Source organism: Myotis nattereri (genome assembly GCF_964212035.1).
Source record: "Myotis nattereri genome assembly, chromosome: 3".
Taxonomy (NCBI): Eukaryota; Metazoa; Chordata; class Mammalia; order Chiroptera; family Vespertilionidae; genus Myotis; species Myotis nattereri.
Window position 1 is genome coordinate 81575566 of NC_138077.1, and position 20947 is coordinate 81596512.

The following is a 20947-nucleotide window of genomic DNA, read 5'->3' on the forward strand; positions in this document are numbered from 1 at the left end:
CTTGAAAAACACACTCAAAAATGCTCATCCAGAAAAGGTGAAGGAATTAAGATGTACAAATTGCCAGTTATAAAAACAGTCATGGGAATGTAAAGTACAGCACAGGGAATATAGTCAATACTATTGTAATAACTATGTGTGGTGTCAGAGGGCTACTAGACTTATTGGGGGATCACTTTGTAAGGTATATAAATGTCTAATCAAAATGTTGTACAACTGAAAATAATGATATTGTATGTCAACTGTAATTGAAATAAAAAAAAAACGCTCATCCAGGCTTCAGAAATTTTTGTGAGTCCATTGTGCGTTATACTTTCTTATGTTGATAATCAGCATCACAGGAATGAGCACCAATGTACAACTATCATAATCTTGGAAAGAACTAGCACTCTGCTTTTATTTATATTAAGGTTCTTCATAGCCTGATTTTTTTTGAATGCCTATGCCAAGTGTTATTTGAAATAAATTTCTACTCAGCAAGTTTTTATAAACATGTAGGGTCACCTAGTGAATCAGGGGACTACTCAAAATAGATGCAGGTTTATCTAGCCCCAGATGTGCCCCAGATGGCTCCCTAAGAATCTGATTTTCCAAAATAGTCCATTTTAATTGTCTTGCTTGGAATACTTTCACAGATGCCCTTTCAAGTGGCATAATAAACTAATGTGGCTATTAGGCACATATGCATTTTAGGTCTAAACATTTGTATCTCTAAGTTGATATGTTATCTTGTTTTCATACTTTCATAACCCTAGACAAATTAAGTAGCTCCACTTTCGACAGTATCTGGGAATTGATATGCTGGGAATTGTGCTTGGCCTGGAGGGTGTAAGAACAAGTAGGTCAGGGGCTTTGTAAAACTATACACAAACTAATAATTCAGTCTGGTACAAGTTATAACTGCTGAATGAACAAAATGCTACGGATCACTGAGGATTCAAGGAACAACTGTCTGCTCAGTAAAGTGCCCACAGAAGAGGTACACAGGCAGGGGGTAATACAGAATATGGCATTTTCGGAAAACCATGTTTTGTTTGTTTGTTTTTAATATGAAACTGGAGCACAGGGACTCGTGACAGGCTAGAGATGAGATTGAGACCAGAGGTTAGTGGATGCCAGACTATGAAGAACCTGCCTGACCTGGGACAGAATGTGACCTTTGTCCTACTAGCAGTCAGGCAGGGACAAGCCTAAAGCAGGGGAGTGACAGAACGTGGAGAATCACGGGATCCTGGGGCTTGGTGGAGAGGGGATGGAGAGGAGGAGGTGAGGAGGTGGCAACAGCTCAGATCAGGTAAAGGCCACACAACCCAGACGGGATGGAAAGAGAGGACGCAATTTATGCTCCTTAGCTTTTCCATCCATAAAATCCAGTTCAATTATGCAGAGTCAGGGAACAAATGGTAGTGATCAAAAAAACAAAGAAAAGTTAGTAAGATCATGAACACCTGGAAAATATAAGGGATTAAACTGTCACTGGGTCTCAGACTCTATGCAGGAATAAATGGGCTATTAGATACAGCTATGCTCTGAACCCTTTTAAAAGTCAGTAAGAAAAGCAAGCATGTAAACAAGATAAGAACTGTGTGTTTAACATAAGGAAATCCTACAGGAAAAAACAGAGACAAAAGTAGAAAATAAAATAATAATGTACAATACAGAATTGTGACCTATATTCATATGCATATCTATAAAGTAAAAATGTCTAAATAGTTATTTTTACAGTAAATGGATGCTTATATCTTTGTTTTCTATTTTACTAGCCTTATCTTTTGCCACGGTTGTTTATAATTCAGTTGTTGTTGTTTTTTAAATTAAATGTCAATTGATAGTGGTCTACTTAAGCTGAAATAAAAAAAAGAGCTTGGCAAAATACATGTAAAAAGAGCATACTTTAAAGATTTGGGGCATAATTTTAAAAAGAATACTGACCTTGATGATATAAGTGTATTGTCTAACTACAATCAATTTTACATGACATACCTAAAATCTACCTATACCTACAACAAGCATTTAATTTCAGTCTCCTAGTTCCTGCTTTCAGATTCCTGAAACTGCTTATCTAGAGTATTTTCAGGGCTTTCTAGAAACTTACTGCTTTGGTGAGATTGTAAGTGAAATGGTAAAAATTTCTTTCCAATACAAATGCTCTGCAGAAAAGGCAGCTTTGGGACCATGGGCTAAGGCAGAGCACAGTATTTTCTAGTAGCTGTAATTACTTCCATGCTGAGAACATACACTGAATAGCAGAAAACCACTGTTGTAGGTCAGCACATAAGTTACTCTGTACTGAGCCAACAGCTGAAGAATTTAAAGTCAAAATCACGCAAAGAAGTTAATACCTGACACTTCATAAAACTTTCTGAAACTTATATTGTATTTAAGTTTCATGAATCTTATTGCTAAACCAAAATTTCAGAATGTGTTGAGTTTTAAAGCAAAAAACACATTTTAAAATTTTGGATTAGCTATACAATCACTGGTTCAGCCCTAGCCGGGTTTTTTGGTGGTTAGAGTGTTGGCTGGAGGACTGAAGGGTCTTGGGCTCTACTCCTGTCAAGGACACATACCTCGGTTGCAGGATCGATCCCTGGCCCCACTTGGGGTATATGCAGGAGGCAACCAATTGATGTGTCTGTCTCACATAGATATTTCTCTTTGGTGTCTCTCCCCCCCCCCCCCCCTTCCACTCTCTCTAAAAATCAACGGGAAAAATATCCTCGGGTGAGGATGAAAAGAAAAACAAACTAAAAATCACTGGTTCAATTAGAGCTTCCCCACTTCTTTTCTAGATTATGAGAGTCCCTTCTAACTTGCTCTCTGGAATGTTCCGGACTGCCCTGCTTCAATCCATTCTTCCTATTAATCTGATCATGACACTCTGCCATTCAAAAAACCCTTCCGCAAGTCTCTATCAGTTGATGAATAAAACCAAGTCCTTAGCATACTGTTAGTTAGTTATTCATGATGTGGCTCACAGAACCCCTGCCCATTCTTAGAATATGCCAAGTTCACATGCCAGTAAGTCACTTTCCTCTCCTGCAACAACCTGTCCCACCCTGTCCAACTCTTAACCCTATACAATTTACAATTTAGTTCTATTTTACTCTTTTTGTACTCCCACTTCCCCTCATACATACATTTCTGCTCTTTAAAAACCAAAAAAAAAAACCCCCACACATATATTTTATTGATTTCAGAGAGGAAGGGAGAGGGAGAGATAGAAACATCAATGATGAGAGAATAACTGATCATCTCCCTCCTGCATGCCCCCCACCAGGGATTGAGCCCACAACCGGGGCATGTGCCCTGAGTGGGAATCGAACTGGTTCATAGGTCGAAGCTCAACCACTGAGCCACGCTGGTCAGGCCAATACTGGTTGGTTGTCCATTTGTTTAAATAGAATTTGAAGCCATTAAATCCAGAAACTATAACATTCATGTCTCCAGCTCAGAGCCCAGCCTTGTGCCTGCTATGATAAAGGCACTCAACTACCCTTTGTTAAAAAAAAATTTTTGTATCAAAGAGGTTCTTCATTTGTGCCTGCTTACCTTAATCAGGGAACAATGTAATAATACACAATATTCTCTTTTTCTTAATGAAGTGTGTGTGCGCATATGGATGTGTGTATGTATATATATGTACGCACACACACACACACACACACACACACACACCTTGAAAGAATGTAGTATAACTCATATTCTCCATCATCTTTCTCTAAAGGAATAAAGATTAAAGTGGAGCCTGGGAAAGAAATTTACTCAACAGGAATAAGGTAATTTTTAGTTGACTTAAAAGCAAAACACCAAAAAATCAGAATAGAGTAGATAAAGATACTTTAAACAATAGATACTTAGATATCTGCTTGGTAAAAAAAATAAATAAGAGACTCAAAGGTTTGGAGTGGTACTCTCAAACCCTTAAAAATACGAGGGAAAGAGAAACATGGTCAAATTCCGATAATCTCAAACCCTGTGAAAGATGACAAGGCATTTCTATTGTTCTCACAATTTAACCCCCTTTGGGACGTGGTAATATTTCAATAGCAGTATTTTTAGAAAGCACACAATTTGCTCATAGCAGGGGGTGAGGGGCAGGGCTCACAACCACACGTAGGCACAAAAAAGACTACCCTGAATTTTTAAATAGCTCCATCTTACTTAGTTAACTGAACTTTGGAAATTAATCTTTTAAAATAACCCAGCTGAATATCAAGGTCAAAGTAACACAGAAGCTCTTCAGTTTTGAAGCAATCTTATTTAGAACAGAGCTGAAAACCAGGAATCAAAAGTACAGCCATTAAGCATTTACCTACTTCATGCCAGACCTAAAATAAACCTCGGGGCCATGGAAAAAGGGGCATATAACATACTAGAGTTCAAATAATTTACAAAGAGGAAAGCCCCTATTCTGTCACTTAAGACATTTTATATTCTTAATTTTCATTAAATTCTAACAAGATTCCCTCACCGATTGCAGAGAAGCAGCTGAAAATGGCACAAATACATATACTTGTACTCACTCCCTCACCAGGTATGTACAGCATACTCGTTAGGTGTCAGGCACTGTTCTTGGTGCTAGGGGTGGAGCAGTGATCATACCAGACAAAACCCGTGTCCTCACTCCTTCAGAACCCTATCTGGATGCCCCACAACCACCTGGGCCACTGTATTTATAAAACAGATTTCTGGGCCTGATTGTCAAGGATACCACTTGGCGTGGGGCTCAGGGACCCACATTTTCAACAACCGGCTCCCCTCCCTGGGTTGCTCTGATGCAGGTGGCCCTCTGACCACATTTCTATACTCAGCTAAAACCAACAGCTGAGACATGTATAGGGAAGAGAAGGATCTGGTCAGAAGGCTCTCCATTTAATATCTGCATGTGTTATGTGTGGATACTTAAAGGGTAGATATCAGTTATTTAGAAAACTCATTCCTGTAAAACATTACCCATCTCCCAACACCAAAGTCCGGCAAAGCCCCTGGTCCTAGCAGAGCCGCTGCCCTGATGAGCACGCTGAGCATCGCAAGTACGGCTGGCGTGGGACCAGCAAGGAAAAGTCCCGTCATCAGTGCACGCCGCAGACCGGACCGCAGCACAGGCCTGCTGCCGGGCCTCTCCAGTCAGTGCCTCTTGTGGTGAGAACGCAACTCCTGCATGGCCAACAGAGACACGCAGGAACAGTGCCTACCCTGCACTCGGGGAGGACGGAGGCAGCGAGGGAGAGGAAAGCTCTTCCCTCCTTCCCCTCCTGGAACAGCTGCTGGGGACCGCCTCTGACCCTGCCTTTCCCTCACAGCATTACTGTGGCTGCATCAGAAAAATCTGGAAATGTTAAAGGACTGAATACAGCTTCTGTACCCGCCTTCCCGAGGTTTGCCCGCTTCTCCACAGACGTGGGAGTCTCCGATTCCTTGCCATTTCCGGAGAGGAAAGGAGGCAGACTCCAGCTGCTGACATCACTGGCAGTAATTCTGAGCATCCCTAAACACAAGGTCACCGAATAGAAGGCAGTCCCTGACTTGGGAGTGCCCTGACATCTCAACAGTCCCCCAGGCCGCTGTCCCAGGGACTGCCCACCACTCCCAGCCGCCTCTGCTGTGGCTCTCTCTTCCCTCTTCCTCCCCATCCCACTCAGCTGCCCGCAATTACCTTCCCACCCTAGACTTTCACTTCCACTGTGCAGTGCATTCTGCAATAGAGGAACCGGCAATGTTGTTGGAGACAGGGACAGGGAATTGGGGCAAATCTCTCCATCACATCTTCCTCCCCCACTAACATAAAACTGCTGGTTCTGGGGGCCGGGTCCACTAGGCAACATCTCTCTCGATGGCCTCTCTTCCTGGCATGTTGCTCCTCGCCTCTGAGTCCACTGACACAACTCCTATGATGAAACCCAGAATCTGGCTTTCCCTTTAAATGTGATCGAGTCATACATCAGTCCGTGACTTTACTCTGAAGGACTAAATGAAAAAATAATATGGAACAAGAAGAGGTATTTTACCTATTCACTCCCTTTCCCACTGTCATTAGTAGCAAGATGCTTTGCAGAAACTCAAAATAGACGTGTAGGGGAGGAGGACGTCTCTGTTTTAGGGATGGCCCCTTAGAGAACGCGCATCTTTCTGGATCTGATTTTCCCAATATGTAAATTGAAAGGGTCAGACCAGCTCTCAGCCAGACCTAAAATCCCATATGATCCTTCAATAGCAGGGTGAGTGGAAAAAGAAATAGGTATACTAACCTTGAGGCTTCTGTGGTAAAGGAACAGACTATGACCAAGAAACAACTCAAAACCAGTATTAAGACCAGCGCATTAAAACAAAGAGGCAGAAACTCTGACTGTCCCTTATTGTAAAGTCACTGAGGCCACCTCTGGGCCTACCCTCTGTTCCCTTAGACCAGTGGTCGGCAATCTCATTAGTTAACAGAGCCAAATATCAACAGTACAACGATTGAAATTTCTTTTGAGAGCCAAGTTTTTTAAACTTAAACTATAGAGGTAGGTACACTGTTATTAATTAGGGTACTCCTAAGCTGGCCTTCGCTAAAAACGTCCTCAATCTGACTGAGGTACATTCGCTGAGGTCGACCCCTTCCAACTCTCCCGTCCACACTCGTCTTGTATATTTGTTTCGTCTATCTCCTTTCGTTCATCCTCTCTATATGTCCACCCCCCCCCCACTTCTTCTAACGCCACTTCTTCAAAATAGACTCCCCCAGGCCGAAAACCGACTTCTGCGCATGGGCCACAAAGTTTCAATCACACTGTATGTGCGTGCCCGCACGTGGTATTTTGTGGAAGAGCCACACTCAAGGGGCCAAAGAGCCGCATGTGGCTTGCGAGCCGCGGTTGCCGACCACTGCCTTAGACTCTACCCTCTCAGCCTTCAATGAGGTCTTTAAATCCTATATGGACTCTATCCGCACACCCTCCTGAAGGGTCTGCTCAGGCTTTGAGGACCAGCTACACTAATCCGGGGATGCTTTTCTTAGAAACACAGCTTCACATGCTAGCCTAGCATTCTCCTTGCCCAATGACATACTGCTGTACATCATGGATCAAACAGACTTTTCTGCACTGGCCTGATCCCCATCCGGCCTCTACAGCATAAAGAGAGACTTCCACATTGATTTACAAATGACCATCTGGAAAGCTATCCATTCCTACACGGTGACAGCGAGCAGTAGAGTAGGACTTGTATTTTTTTAATGACCATTAACAGAATATAGAGCAGGTGGTTATGGCACTATTTCTGGGCTCCAAATTAAAAGGTAACTAAAAGCAGCAATCAAACAGCATGTATTTTAGCTCAAACATCTGGCACTGGAATTTCAGAACTCTTTGGAGAAAATTCAGGGGAAGGGAGGAAAGGTAATAGGCATGATTATGAAGCTCTGTTGCTTTGCAATCTTAGACTTTCTGACGGCCTTTTCCTCATCATGTTGGCCGCTCTCCTATAATTTAGGTGTCTTCCTTGAAGCTAACTTACTTCCCATCCTTCATCTCATGCCCTCAAAACAAGACCACAATCACAATTCAATCATGGGTACAGAGCAGGGGTGGGCAAACTTTTTGACTCAAGGGCCACAATGGGTTCTTAAACTGGACGGGAGGGCCGGAACAAAAGCATGGATGGAGTGTTTGTGTGAACTAATATAAATTCAAAGTAAACATCATTACATAAAAGGGTACGGTCTTTTTTTTTTTTTTTTAGTTTTATTCATTTCAAACGGGCGGATCCGGCCCGTGGGCCATTGTTTGCCCACGGCTGGTACCGAGTGAGAATTGCGGTGTGTGTGATGTGTACCTGCGCTGTCTACCCATCCAGGGCATTACTATCTGCTCTATTCTCCTCTCCCTCATATCTTTCAGATTCTGAATATTTGAGACCCACCTCCCAAGAATTAATACCCTGAATCTCTTGCTATGATGTGACCTCAATGAGTATTCCAGCTGCCTCCTAAAATGGGCCACTTGTTCATATCCCATTCCACACATTGCCCTGAGGGAGGGACGCTGCAGCGCCTTCCCAGAGCCTGGCCAAGGCTGACCCCACCTCCAACCTCCAGTTCAAATCCTTTCTCCTGTGTAAATTCTTCTAGAGCAGTGGTTCTCAACCTTCCTGATGCCGCGACCCTTTAATACAGTTCCTCATGTTGTGGTGACCCCCAACCATAAAATTATTTTCGTTCCTACTTCATAACTTAATTTTGCTACTGTTATGAATTGTAATGTAAATATCTGATATGCAGGATGTATTTTCATTGTTACAAATTGAACATAATTAAAGCACAGTGGTTAATCACAAAAACAATATGTAATTATATATGTGTTTTCCGATGGTCTTAGGCGACCCCTGTGAAAGGGTCGTTCGACCCCCAAAGGGATCGTGACCCACAGGTTGAGAACCACGGTTCTAGACACTAATAAAGTAACAATCTATGTGAGACAACACACACACACACCCATGCCCAAGTGATACTTTCAAAAAGTAAATACGAGCCCTAGCCGGTTGCAGATTCGATTCCTGGTCAGGGTACATGCCCAGGTTGCAGGTGCATTCCCAGTCAGGGTGCATGCAGGAGGCAGCCAATCAATGTTTCTCTCTCAAACTGATGTTTCTCTCCCTCTTCCTCCCTCCCTCCCTCCCTTCCCTCTCCCTCCCTCCCTCCCTCCCCCCTCTCTCTCCCTCCCCCCTCTCTCTCCCTTTCTCCCTCCCTCCCCCTCCCTCCCCCTTCCTCCCTCTCTAAAATCAATAATAATAATAATAATAATAATAATAATGATAATAATAAAGTAAATAACATCTCCAGTCCTTACCATAGCCTGGCCCCTGCCTACCGTCCCCACGTCATCAACATCCACTCTCCCTTCCATTCTGGAAATGGCTGTTCCCTCTGCCTGGAGAGCTCTTCCCTCACATTTGTTCAGGCCCTACTCCCAAACATCATCCAGATGTTACTCAGTAAAGGGAGCTTCCTCGACCATCCTAACTACACCCTTACTCCAGACACACTATCTCCATCATGCTCTACTCCCTCGCTCTGCTTTAATTACTTCCAAGTACATTATACATTAATTTATACCACTTGCTTATTTTCTGCCCTCTCCATTAGAATACAAACCCTATGTAAACAGAGGCACATTTAGTTATTTCAAGTAGATTCTGAAAAGTGATGATACATCTAAGACTTTTTAAAGGATTAAATTATTTTTATAATTATTATAAATATATGCACTATTGTAGAAAATGTTACAGTGTCATTGTTAAGTGAAAAAATTCAAATTTCAAAATACTGAAGAAACCTTTAATTCTCTGTAAAAATATGTATAGGTGTAGCCCTAATCAGTTTGGCTCAGTGGATAGAGCGGTATCCTGCAAACTGAAGGGTCCTGGGTTCAATTCCAGTCAAGGGCACATGCTCAGGTTGCAGGCTCGACCCCCAGTAGGGGGCATGCAGGAGGCAGCCAATCAATGATTCTCATCATTGATTTCTCTCTCTCTTCCTCTCCCTTCTTCTCTGAAATCAATAAAAAATATATTTTAAAAAAATGTATAGGTGTTGATACACACAAAGGGAATGATCTAAAAGAATAGTACTTATCTCTGAGTGGGTAGGGTTATGAGTTGTGCTTTTTAAAAAAATTCTCTTGTAATTTCATACCTGTTTTATAAAAAGCATATATTATTATTAAAAATAGACAAAAAATACAAAGTATTGTAGGTGATTTTAAAAAACAAATAACAAGTTTGTGGAAAAGTACAAGGAATAAATTTAAACTAGACAAATACAAAATACTAACAGTAGAAATATATAATGGTAACTTCTTTGTATCATTGCCAAATAAAATCCGTACCTGCCTGCCTGGAATAGAAAAATCAAAAGTATTACATGAATTCTCAGTTTTGACTGACATAGCACAGTACAGCCCTCCAGTTAGGGCTGCTCCTTGGTGCTTTGACAATCAAGACAATAAAAGATGGAGAGTTTACATATCACCTAACTTATTCCCACTTATCAAAATGCAAAATTTTAAATATTTCATTACTTGTCATAACAAGCATGGCATAAAAAATTATGATCTCCCACTAAGATAGTATCCATGTTTTGTATAAATTTTAATACAAAGAGTGAAGCAGAAAATTTCTAACATACATTTGGTAGAAATTTCATGAAACTAGTATTTGTGAGAGCACTCGGAAGCATTTTCGTGTCATTTCCAGCACTGCCATTTGTGCTACTGGTCACAAAGAGCATATAAAAATCACCCTCCTTAATAGCATGCTGCAATAATGAAACCAAAACTATTTTACATAAACCTAAAGATTGGCTTTTGATTTAATCCCAAAATTAATAATTATTTTGGCTGGATGAGTAAAGGGAAGTGGGAAGAGGTGCCAAATAGCTAGTCCTCATCCACCATAACCAGAAGTCAATATAAATGTCAAAAGTTTATATATAAAGAAAGGTTAGTAAAGCATTATTTAGACACATGTACAGAAACACAAGAAACAGATTAAATGAGATTAAAACAGCTCCCTCTAAGAGGAGAGTCTCAGGAATGGGCCCACACCTGCCAAATGCTCCACAGGCCCTGCATTATCACCTTGCCGCGTATTTTAGCAAGAAGAAAGATTTGTGGAATGTCTGCCTTCCCCACAATCTGCATTAGTGCTTTGAGGCAAAAACCATGCTGCACTGTGTTCACTGCTAGATTCCCAGGGACTAGCACAGTGCCTGGTGCAAGTGGTACTAAATGAATTCTTGGTAAACACTGGTGAGGTTTTCAATCAAATGATGAAAATGACAGGATCATATAGAGCAGCGGTTCTCAACCTGTGGGTCGAGACCCCTTTGGCCGTCAAACAACCCTTTCACAGGGGTCGCCTAAGACCATCCTGCATATCAGATATTTCATTACGATTCATAATAGTAGCAACATTACAGTTATGAAGTAGCAACGAAAATAATTTTATGGTTGGGTCACAACATGAGGAATTGTATTTAAAGGGCCAGAAGGTTGAGAACCACTGATATAGAGGAATTAACCAATGCATTTTCATGTGTGACTTTTCCAGTAAAACAAAAATCCTCCTGATCTACCAAGTATAAAGCATATTTCTTTATTTTGTACCCTATGGAGTTTTCGCTGGTATGCTAAAGTTGGAAGAGACCTTAGAGATGAGGACCACCTCCCTCACTTTATAACCAGAATCTGAAAGGGCTAATGACCTGCCAGGGTCACACTGCTTCCTCAAAGCAGATGAAAGGGATCTCACCTTGAGTTGATATTTTTGAGGCTCTGTTAACTCCACTCAGTTTCACATTATAGACTACTACTATATAAACCTCACTCATACTTGTAGAAAGTGTTAAAATATCAAAGTATCAAAATATCATTCTGCACTATAAATATTAGTTCCATGTATTTATAGCCTTAATTGTAACTTTTCTCACTTGAACAAATTAATGGAATTCATTCTTTCTTTGGGGAATTTTTGCTAATGCAGGTCATACATTCTTTGGTTTTCTTTTCCTCTTTTATACACATATATTCATTAGGTTTTAAACAATTTTTTTCTCAAGTAATTCACATAATTTTTAAATATAAAAAGGTATAAAATGAAGTCTCCCTTCTCTTCCTCAATTCTTCACCCAGTCTTTTATCCCTTCTAAATAGTTCACACAACACTAGTAATAGTTTTTCATACCTTCATTTTTTTATATACAAATAGGAACATACTATACACAATGGTTTGCTTCTTGCTTTTTTTTTTTTTAGTTTAATGTATCTTGGAGATATTTCCTTATCAGCACATAAAAAGGTTTCTCCATACTTTTGACTGCTGTGTAATAATATTCCATTACATGGATGTACCATGATTTATCAATGAGTCCACTACTGATGGGACTTGACTTTATTTTTCACCTTCTGATTATTAAAACTGCATTACAATGACTAAACTTGCAAAAGCAACTTTGGGTCTGCTTGCAAATTGCATATTTCTCATGGGATGCCTACAGGGAAATTGCTGAGTCAGAGTACATGAATGTATTGACAGAACTCATCAAATTTCCCTCCCAAGAGGTGTATCAATTTACACTCCCACCAGCAGTGTATGAGCATCCCCATATCAAACTCATATGCGCATCAAATAGGTGAAATATGGCATCTTGCTATAGTTTCAATTTGTATCTCTATTAGAGAAGATTGACCCTTTCTGTGTTTAAATATAAATTTATAAATTGTATAAATATATACATTTTATTTTTCTTTCTCTCAATTGCTAGGACTGTAGATTCTTTTTTGTACAGAACACTTGCCCAGGCCATCTGGACAGACATCCAGCAGCATGCCATTGTCCTTTATTTGCATTCAAAACCATTTTCTAAAGCCAGACTTTTTTATGGGTCTTCCCAAGTTAAGCAGAGGAAGCCGTCACATCATGCTGTAGGCTTCGAATTCAGGAAGGAAAATTTGACTCCTGACTCTATCACAGATGCTTCGACACTTCTGATTAGCTATTAGACTTCTCCAGGACTTAAGTTATGTATCTGTAAAATGGAGTAAAGATATCTCTCTCATAAGGTTGCTCTGAGAATTAAGTGAATACATATAAAGGGGTGGGCAAAAGAAGTTTTACAGTTGTGAGTATATGTGAAACAGTTTATTCTCATATTATTATTTATTCATTATTGTATCATTTTTCATTGGAACAACTATAAACCTACCTTTGTCCACCCTGTATTTAAAGCCCCAAGCACAGGGTTTGGGTCTTATTAAGGCTTCAAGAAAGGGTGGTTTAGCTTTTTTTTTTTTTTTTCTACTTCAAAGAATGCCACTCAAGAGGCTTTCTCCATTTTATTTCTTGGGGAAAAGAAAACGAAGTCTTTCCGTCACATATAAGATATATATTTGGTGGTTTAGTTTTTGTCATCGCTAACCTGGTTAGGCAAAAAAACACCTGACCAGGCAAACAGCTGTTCCACTGCTTTGGGATACTTCCAGTTAAGTACTCTCAGGGGTTCAGCAGTGAGGCGCAGTCCTGCTGGAACTGTGCCATTACCTGGCCATTCAATACTGCCAACTAAATAAATACTAAGAATTGAGTTATTTTGGTCGCAAAACTTCAATCTGTTTCTCTATCAACATCCAGCTATCAGTGTAAGGATCTCCACTCCCCTGGCATGCTGATTCCTGAAAGGGTGTGCTTGTCTGCCTCCATCTACAGGACTGGCTCAGCCTGCAGCGTCAAGGAGCAGCAGGCAGGAGGGACAGAGGGAAAGCTGCCCCTCACCTGCGGGCACAGTTCCATCACATTGCCCCCTGTACTGGGTTGGCAAAGGATCCAAATGAAACCATGCTCAGGGAAAATGGTTTAATAATGTGAGAAAATATTTTGAAAGCTCAGTGAAGTTCTCACACAATATTTGACAGTATGTTCTAAACCAAACAAGCCACACACACCAAAAACATGTTTGGCTTAAAATGAGCTCATCTTGAGAAAAGACATGCACATGTTTATCTCCATGAACTAATACCTCTTTGAGGACAGTTTTGGTCATTCATTCCTCTTTGTATCCCCACTGCTTAGCACCATACTAGACCCTAACAACCACTCAAATTAATGAACTGAAATGACTCAAAATAAATATGACTTCTTTAACTTTTATTTCATGCTGATGCTCTTTTAATAATCTGGGAGATAGCCCAGATTATTTTCCCGAGTTTAACTTTACATCAACCCGTGTTTTCTTGCTAGCATAGTTGTATTAGCATATCTAGGCTTCAGTGATATTCATCAGAACTCTAGTTAAGAAATATTTTATCTTGAGAGAATAATATTTTCCTCTTATTTTACAAAATTTGCTATTACCTTCTTAATGGGAAAAAAAAACCCTACCCAAAAATGTTATAATTGTTTTAATATAGTTAGAAGTTCTGAGTAAATTTACTGCAGGCCAATTGGAGGTACATGTACACTCTGTAACACATCTAGTGAACAACTGAGTTAGTTTTCAAGGAATGCCCTCAGCAAGAAACAGAATCTTCAAATTAGCCATCTGGCATACACCCTGCTAACCCCAAAAGGAAAAAAACCTCCACAGTTTCAACTCTCTAAAACAGCCTATATTTCTACTCTGCTGCCAAGAGTAGATTCTGTACTTTCCATTAACCTGGGAGCTCAAGATTCTGAGAAAAACACACCACTGAGTACTTCTAGAATTTTCTAGTCTCCTTTAATTACTGCAGGTCTGGACTGCTGATGTGGTCTTTCAACATCACATAGATATGTCTAAACTAGTTACTGATTACCCTATCCTATATAATAAAAGCCTAATATGCTTAAGTGTCCAGTCATCCATTCAACCAATCAAAGTGTAATATGCTAATGATATGCTAAGGCAGCTCAACCACTTGCTATGATGTGCACTGACCACTGGGGGCAGACAGTCGACCAGTCACCATGATGTGCACTGACCACCAGGGGGCAGAGCTCCGACCGATAGGTTAGCTTGCTGCTGGGGTCTGGCCAATCGGGACTGAGCAAGACAGGCCAGACATGCCCTGGAGCCCTCCTGCAGTCCCTCCCCAGCTGGCCAACCTTCCATGTCCCTCCCTGGCCCCAATCATGCACCGGTGGGGTCCCTCGGCCTGGCCTGTGCCCTCTCGCAATCCGGGACCCCTTGGGGGATATCAGAGAGCTGGTTTCGGCCCGATCCCACAGGCCAGGCCAAGGGACCCCACTGGTGCACAAATTTTTGCAGCAGGCCTCTAGTCTATATAATAAAAGCCTAAGCGACTGTTACAGTGGAAAGACCAGAATGACCGGTCGCTATGATGCGCACTGACCACCAGGGGGCAGATGTTCAATGTCAGTGAGCTCCCACAGAGGGAGCGTCACTCAGCCAGAAGCCAGGCTCATGGCTGGCGAGCTCAGCGGCAGTGGCAGGAGCTTCTCTCACCTCCGCAGCAGTGCTAGAGAGCAGCGAGCCAAGTGGTAAGAAGCAGCGAGCAGGCAGGCAGTAAGGAGCGAAGGATCCCAGACTGCGAGAGGGCACAGGCCGGGCTGAGGGACCCCCCCCGCCCCCACCAGTGTACGAATTTTGTGCACCACACCTCTAGTCTTCTAAAATGCTTTCAAGTCTATGAAATAGAGTCACCGTGAACATTCAGAGAACAAACCTCCCTTCCTCATATAACTGAAGCTGTGGTCAACACTTGAACTTGAAGGCCAACAGATCTCATGCATCAGGGGCACTAGTGACCATTTTTATAAGAATATCTCCTACATAACCAGCCATTTAGCATCCTGGCTTTACCCATTTAACACCCTCACCTATGGTGACAAGCAAAAATTCTCTGAACTTTAAACTGAGAGGCAAACACTGTCTGGAGACATTTAAGATCCTCCATGTTTCTAAATGCTTAAAGATGGGGTGTGTACTACCCCTAGCTGAAAACCACTCCTAAGTGCTTTAATGCTCCACCAACAAACAGAGATTCACTCTTCACCCGACCTAGGCAAAGGAGACACCAGGATAAATATGACACAGTCCATCTTTGAGTCTAGTGATGCTGTCTTACCTTCTATCAATAACACTATATTGGGACACTCAAAGGAACAGCCCAAAAGAACATATCTAAAATGGTACATACTGTCACCCATCCTACAGCAAAAGAAATAAAGGTCCAATGGACTTAAATATTAATGCATTTTGAAGGAGCTCAGAAGCCTGGTGTGAGAAAAAATATCGGAGCTTTGGAGTCAGTTAGAAAAACCTAAGTTCCAATCTCACCCCTCCCTGGACCTTATTCCTCTCATAATTTGGGGTAAATCACTCTCTTCCACCCACCTGGGTGGTGTTCAGGATTATTCCAATGACTGGAGGATGCTGCTGGCAGTTAGTGGGTGGGGTCACAGATGCCAAATGTTTTGCCAAGGACAGAAGAGTCCAGTTCAAAAGACAATTGTTCCAGGCCGGCTAGTGTTCCTCAGTGGTTGAGTGGTGACCCATGAACCAGGAGGTCACAGTTCGATTCCTGGTCAGGGCACATGTCTGGGTTGAGAGCTTGGTCCCCAGTGGGGGCGTGCAGGAGGCAGCTGATCAATGAGTCTCTCTCATCACTGATGTTTCTATCTCTCCAAAAATCAATAAAAAAAATTTAACAAAAAAGAGAATTGCTCCACCCAACCACCAACAGTGTCTACCGTAAGAACTGTCCCGCCCTCAGTTTCCTTAATTGTCAGAATAGTGGTAAGCATTCCAACCTTCCAGGCTGAGGGTGAGGTTTAAATGACATGCTCTAAGTAAAAGTACCAGTCCAGAAGTGCACAGTCAGCCCTTGAAAAATGCTGTTCTCACCTTCCTTTCCCCCTCCTGAGTTGCAAACATTGCATAGAGCTCATCATAAACAGGTCTGTCATATATGATACCAGAGGCCCGGTGCACAAAATTTGTACATGGAGGGGGGGTTCCCTCAGCCCGGCCTGCACCCTCTCGCAATCTAGGATCGCTGGCTCCTAACCACGCACCTGCCTGCCTGCCTGATTGTCCCTAACTGCTCGCCTGCCTGCCTGATCGCCCCTAACTGCTCACCTGCCTGCCTGATCGCCCCTAACTGCTCACCTGCCTGCCTGATCACCCCTAACTGCTCTCCTGCCTGCCTGATCACCCCTAACCACCTCTGCCTTGCCCCCGCTGCCACAGCTTCATCAGGAAGGATGTCCACAAGGTCGTTCAGCTGTCTGGTCTAATTAGCATATTATGCTTTTATTATTATTATAGATAGCAAAAGAAACAGCGTGGAGCATTTTCTCAAAAGCGGGGAAAATTAGTAGGCAGCTATCCTCCAAATTTCACATTTTAGCAGTATCTGTTTAACAGGCTTTTGCAAAAATTCTCCAATTTTTAAAAAAAAATATATTTTCATTGATTTCAGAAAGGAAAAGAGGAGAAGAGATAGAAACATCAATGATGAGAGAGAAACATTGATCGGCTGCCTCCTGCATGCCCCACACTGGGGATCAAGCACACAACCGGGGCATGTGCCCTCACTGGGAATCAAACCGTGATCTCTGGAGTTCATAGGTTGACATTCAACCACTGAGCCACACCAGCCAGGCAAAAAAAATTCTCTAAATTATTAATTGAGAATCTCTTAGACCTTTACAAACCAGTTTCAATCTAACTTTTTACCACCTTTTTCACTCTGTCTCACTAATGTGCATAGCCTCTAACAGATCGTAACCACCTGCTAGCCCTTGCCCAGCCTAGAAGACCTGTTCCCAATTTATCTCTATCTTCCTGGCTCAATTCTCTACCTATAGAAACACCACTAATGCCTTGAAGGCCCCATTAAAACCTCTACTATGAAGCCCTCCGTATTCTCCCTTATTACTTCTAATGAGTATGTTCCTGTGTGCCATAAACTGGGCTAAACATTACAGCAGTGATTTTCAAACTGGGAGCCACAGAACTCAGACTTTTCAAGTTTCCTATGTAAAACTTCAATTGCAGTTTTCATTTCTATACTGGCGTGGGCGAAAGTAAGTTTACAGGTGTGAATATGCAAAACAGAGTATGTATTCTTGTTATTATTTATTTATTATTGTATTATTTTCCATATGAACAACTGTAAGCCTACTCTTGACAACTCCTGTATAATCTAAAATAAAAATATAAGCACTTTCTGGATCTGGTCAACCACCCAAGATATGAGGGCTGACGAGCAATTGGAATGCCCACACCTAAATTCGTATATACAACAGTGTTCAAGCTAACATGTTTCTTTAATTGCTTAAGGTTAATGAGACTAGAGTGGTTGGCAAACTGCGGCTCGCGAGCCACATGCGGCTCTTTGGCCCCTTGAGTGTGGCTCTTCCACAAAATACCGGCTCTTCCACAAAATACTGACTTCTGCGCATGGGCCACGAAGTTTCAATTGCACTGTACGTGCGCGCCTGCACATGGTATTTTGTGGAAGAGCCACACTCAATGGGCCAAAGAGCCGCATGTGGCTTGGGAGCCGCGGTTTGCCGACCACTGGACTAGAACAACAGCAAACTCAACACACAAATGATGTGTTCACAGCACATGGAGAGCAAATAACTTACAGCACACCATGGAAGCTGTGCATCGCTATTCCCAGATACTGCATGTCTGCTAAATGGACCCCTCTGCCTCTAAAATCACCAGCACATAAGGTAAACCTGGCCCCTATTAGGACTAAAAGTTTTTACTGCCTCTCAGAGACACAGCCAAAATACCCTTTCAGATTGAAATAAGATCACAGTGACAAATCGCAATTCTGTTTCCAATCTTGTTAACACCGGGGTGTTGGGTTACTAGGACATTTGGTACCACTAAGCATTTCCATTTGTTTCATTAAACTTTCAATAAAGGCTTTGTTTGTGTTTATATCCTTGAAAAGAAAGATTTAAGCTCTCTTAAAAGGTAAAACACCCACACAAAGGATTATCTGCTCTCCCCATAACATCTGGCAAACTCTATAAAAGATGAAGACAAAATTAGTGTTCAAATAAGCACAATTAACATTTTCAGTGTCAGCCAGTCTGTGCCTATCTGGAGACAATGAGAATAGGGAAGTGGCAAGTAGGCAAGAGACTAGTTTGTAGTAGAGTGGTTAGCTCCAGAGAGGAGATTAGACGTGAGAAGTGCCTAAAAGCCCAAATCCCGGAGAAAGGCAGGCAGGGTTTCAGGGCAATTCTGATATGAACCTGAATCCGCCCACCTATTCTTTTCTAACAGGGCTCAAGTTTCCCAGTTTGTGGAGTCTACCTGGGGTTTCTTTTAAACTCCTCTCCCACATTACCTGACTGTTCAGTGTTGTCCAGTGATGCCAGGCACCACAGGCAGGCTGCCCACACCAGCAGATCTGACATGCTGGTGGAGCCCAGTCAGGCTTCCAAACTATTTTTAACTACTGTGTAACTTTGAATTTTAAATTCTCCATTAACAGTCAGGGTAATAAGAGCAGGAACTTCCCCCGAGAAGTCTACCAATTTAGTAGGAGCTTTCTTGGAAAGATGTGGGATTTTATCAACAGGTGGCCAGAATGCAAATGGTCCACAAGCAGGGAAACTGGGGAACACATAGCCGACTAGAATCAAATCACAAAACTAAATACTAATGGGACCAGCTCAGTCAGGGGGTTCTGATTCTCGAAATCCGCTTTTCCTTGAAGCCCTCCAAGTCTTTAAAACCTGAAGCGCACAAAGCTATCTGGGGCCCGTCCTTGTAATCACATGGGTTACACACTCGCCTAGCGCAGGCTCGGGGAGGGCGTTTCAGCCTCTCTTCGCACCAACGATCTAAAATGGGAAGTTGTATTTACTTTAACCCCTCTCCCTCCTCAATGACGGGGAAAAGACTCGGGAAAAGGTTTGGTTTGTTTTTTTGTTTTTTGTTTTTCTTTCAGTGAGACGCGTCAAATACAACACAACAGCCCCCCAAAACCAAGCACATAGATTTTATAGCAGGTGGAGGAAGGAGGAAAGATTACAGGGAAGGAACACGTTTTCATTACTGAAACCAAGGCAGTTCGAGTACCGTTCCTGGAGGCTGTTTGGTAAAGGGCAGGTTTCCGAGGAAAGATGGGAAAGAACGAAAGAAGGCGGCATCATTTACGTCCCGGCAATGGTAAATAAAACAGGCGAGGTGTTTATAAATTGATTAAGTCTTGGGGACCCGGTATCACAATTCTTTTTTTTTTTTTAATCGTTTTTGAGAACATTTAAATAAGCCGGCAAAATAATAGCTGCGGGAAGCGCTCGGAGGCTTCCCCGCACCAGCGCTCGGACGCGCCCCTCCACGCCGGGGAGGCTCGCCGGCTCACGGCTGCTCCCGGGACCGGCGGGGCACCGGGGCGCGCCCCTGCCCCGGACGCGGCGAGCAGGCTCGGGCGCCGACCGGGAACCGAACCCGGACGGGAGGGGCGGAGGGAAGAGAGCGGACTGCGCCGGCCCAGGGGGTGCGCACCCGGCTGCGCGCCACCAACTTCATCCACGTTTAACAAACCCGAGAGAGGTGCGGCCCGGGAACCGGGCGAGGAGGAGGAGGAGGAAACTTGAGCAGCGGAGAAAGGAGAACAGAAAGTGGCGGTCCAAGTGCAGTTGGCGGCGGGCGTCAGGCTGGGAGCCCCGTCCGGCAGGTCAGCGCAGGACCCCCTCCCCCGACGCCCCCAAGACTCCCACCTGGCAGCGCCCCGGCCCGGGGCAGGCGGGTGGCCCGTCCCTGGCCTCTCCTCCTCCTCTTCTTCCTTGTCCCGGAAAGGACTCCGGGGAGCGAAGAACCGGGAGAAGCTGTGCCAGGGGGCGCCGCCCCTCCTACGGCCGCCGGACATCACCCCGGCGCGGCGGCCGGGCCCGGGCCGTCTGCGGGGAATGAGCGGGCGAGGCGGTGTCCTGAGTTGGGAGCCCGGCCGGGCGCCGCGGGACCCGGCGAGGGCTACACCGCCTCGGCGGCCGGCGCGGCACCGTCCATCCCGGGCGGGAGAGGTGCTAGCACCACCACTCCCCGCGCGGCAGCTCCTCGCGCTGCGCGGCGGCTCCTCCTCCCGCCCCCGCCCCAGGGAGGAGCCAGCGGCCGCTGCCCGCCCCGCCCCACTCAGGCCCCGCCCCTCCGAGACCTTGCCCTCGCCCCAGGCCTCGCCCCTCCTAGACCCCGCCCTCGCCCCAGGCTCCGCCCCGCCGAGGCCCCGCCCTCCCCTCGCCCGCTGTAGCACCGAGGCCCCGCCCCGCCCCGCCCCCGAGACTCCGCCCCTCCGCGTCCCCGCGTAGGTCGGCCGGGGCTGTAGGGGTCGCGGCTGGAGGCGCTGGCCTGAAACTAACCCAGGAACCTGCCACCGCGACGACGCAGGTCTCCCGGCATCTGGCACAAAGGAGTTTAGGCTTTGCGTTCAAGTTTGAC

At 43.8% G+C, this 20947-nt stretch overlaps 1 protein-coding gene across 1 annotated transcript in view; it reads right to left on the reverse strand.

The window, feature by feature from the left end:
* Nucleotides 1–20381, reverse strand: part of CRYBG3 (crystallin beta-gamma domain containing 3) — a gene marked incomplete at its 5' end in the record, with an annotated part of 133244 nt that extends 112863 nt beyond the window's left edge. Inside the window, one exon of the mRNA XM_081086732.1 lies at nucleotides 20233–20381. Within this exon, the coding sequence (XP_080942858.1) occupies nucleotides 20233–20381 (149 nt within the window). The remainder of the gene's footprint in view (nucleotides 1–20232) is intronic.
* Nucleotides 20382–20947: the final 566 nt, after the last annotated feature.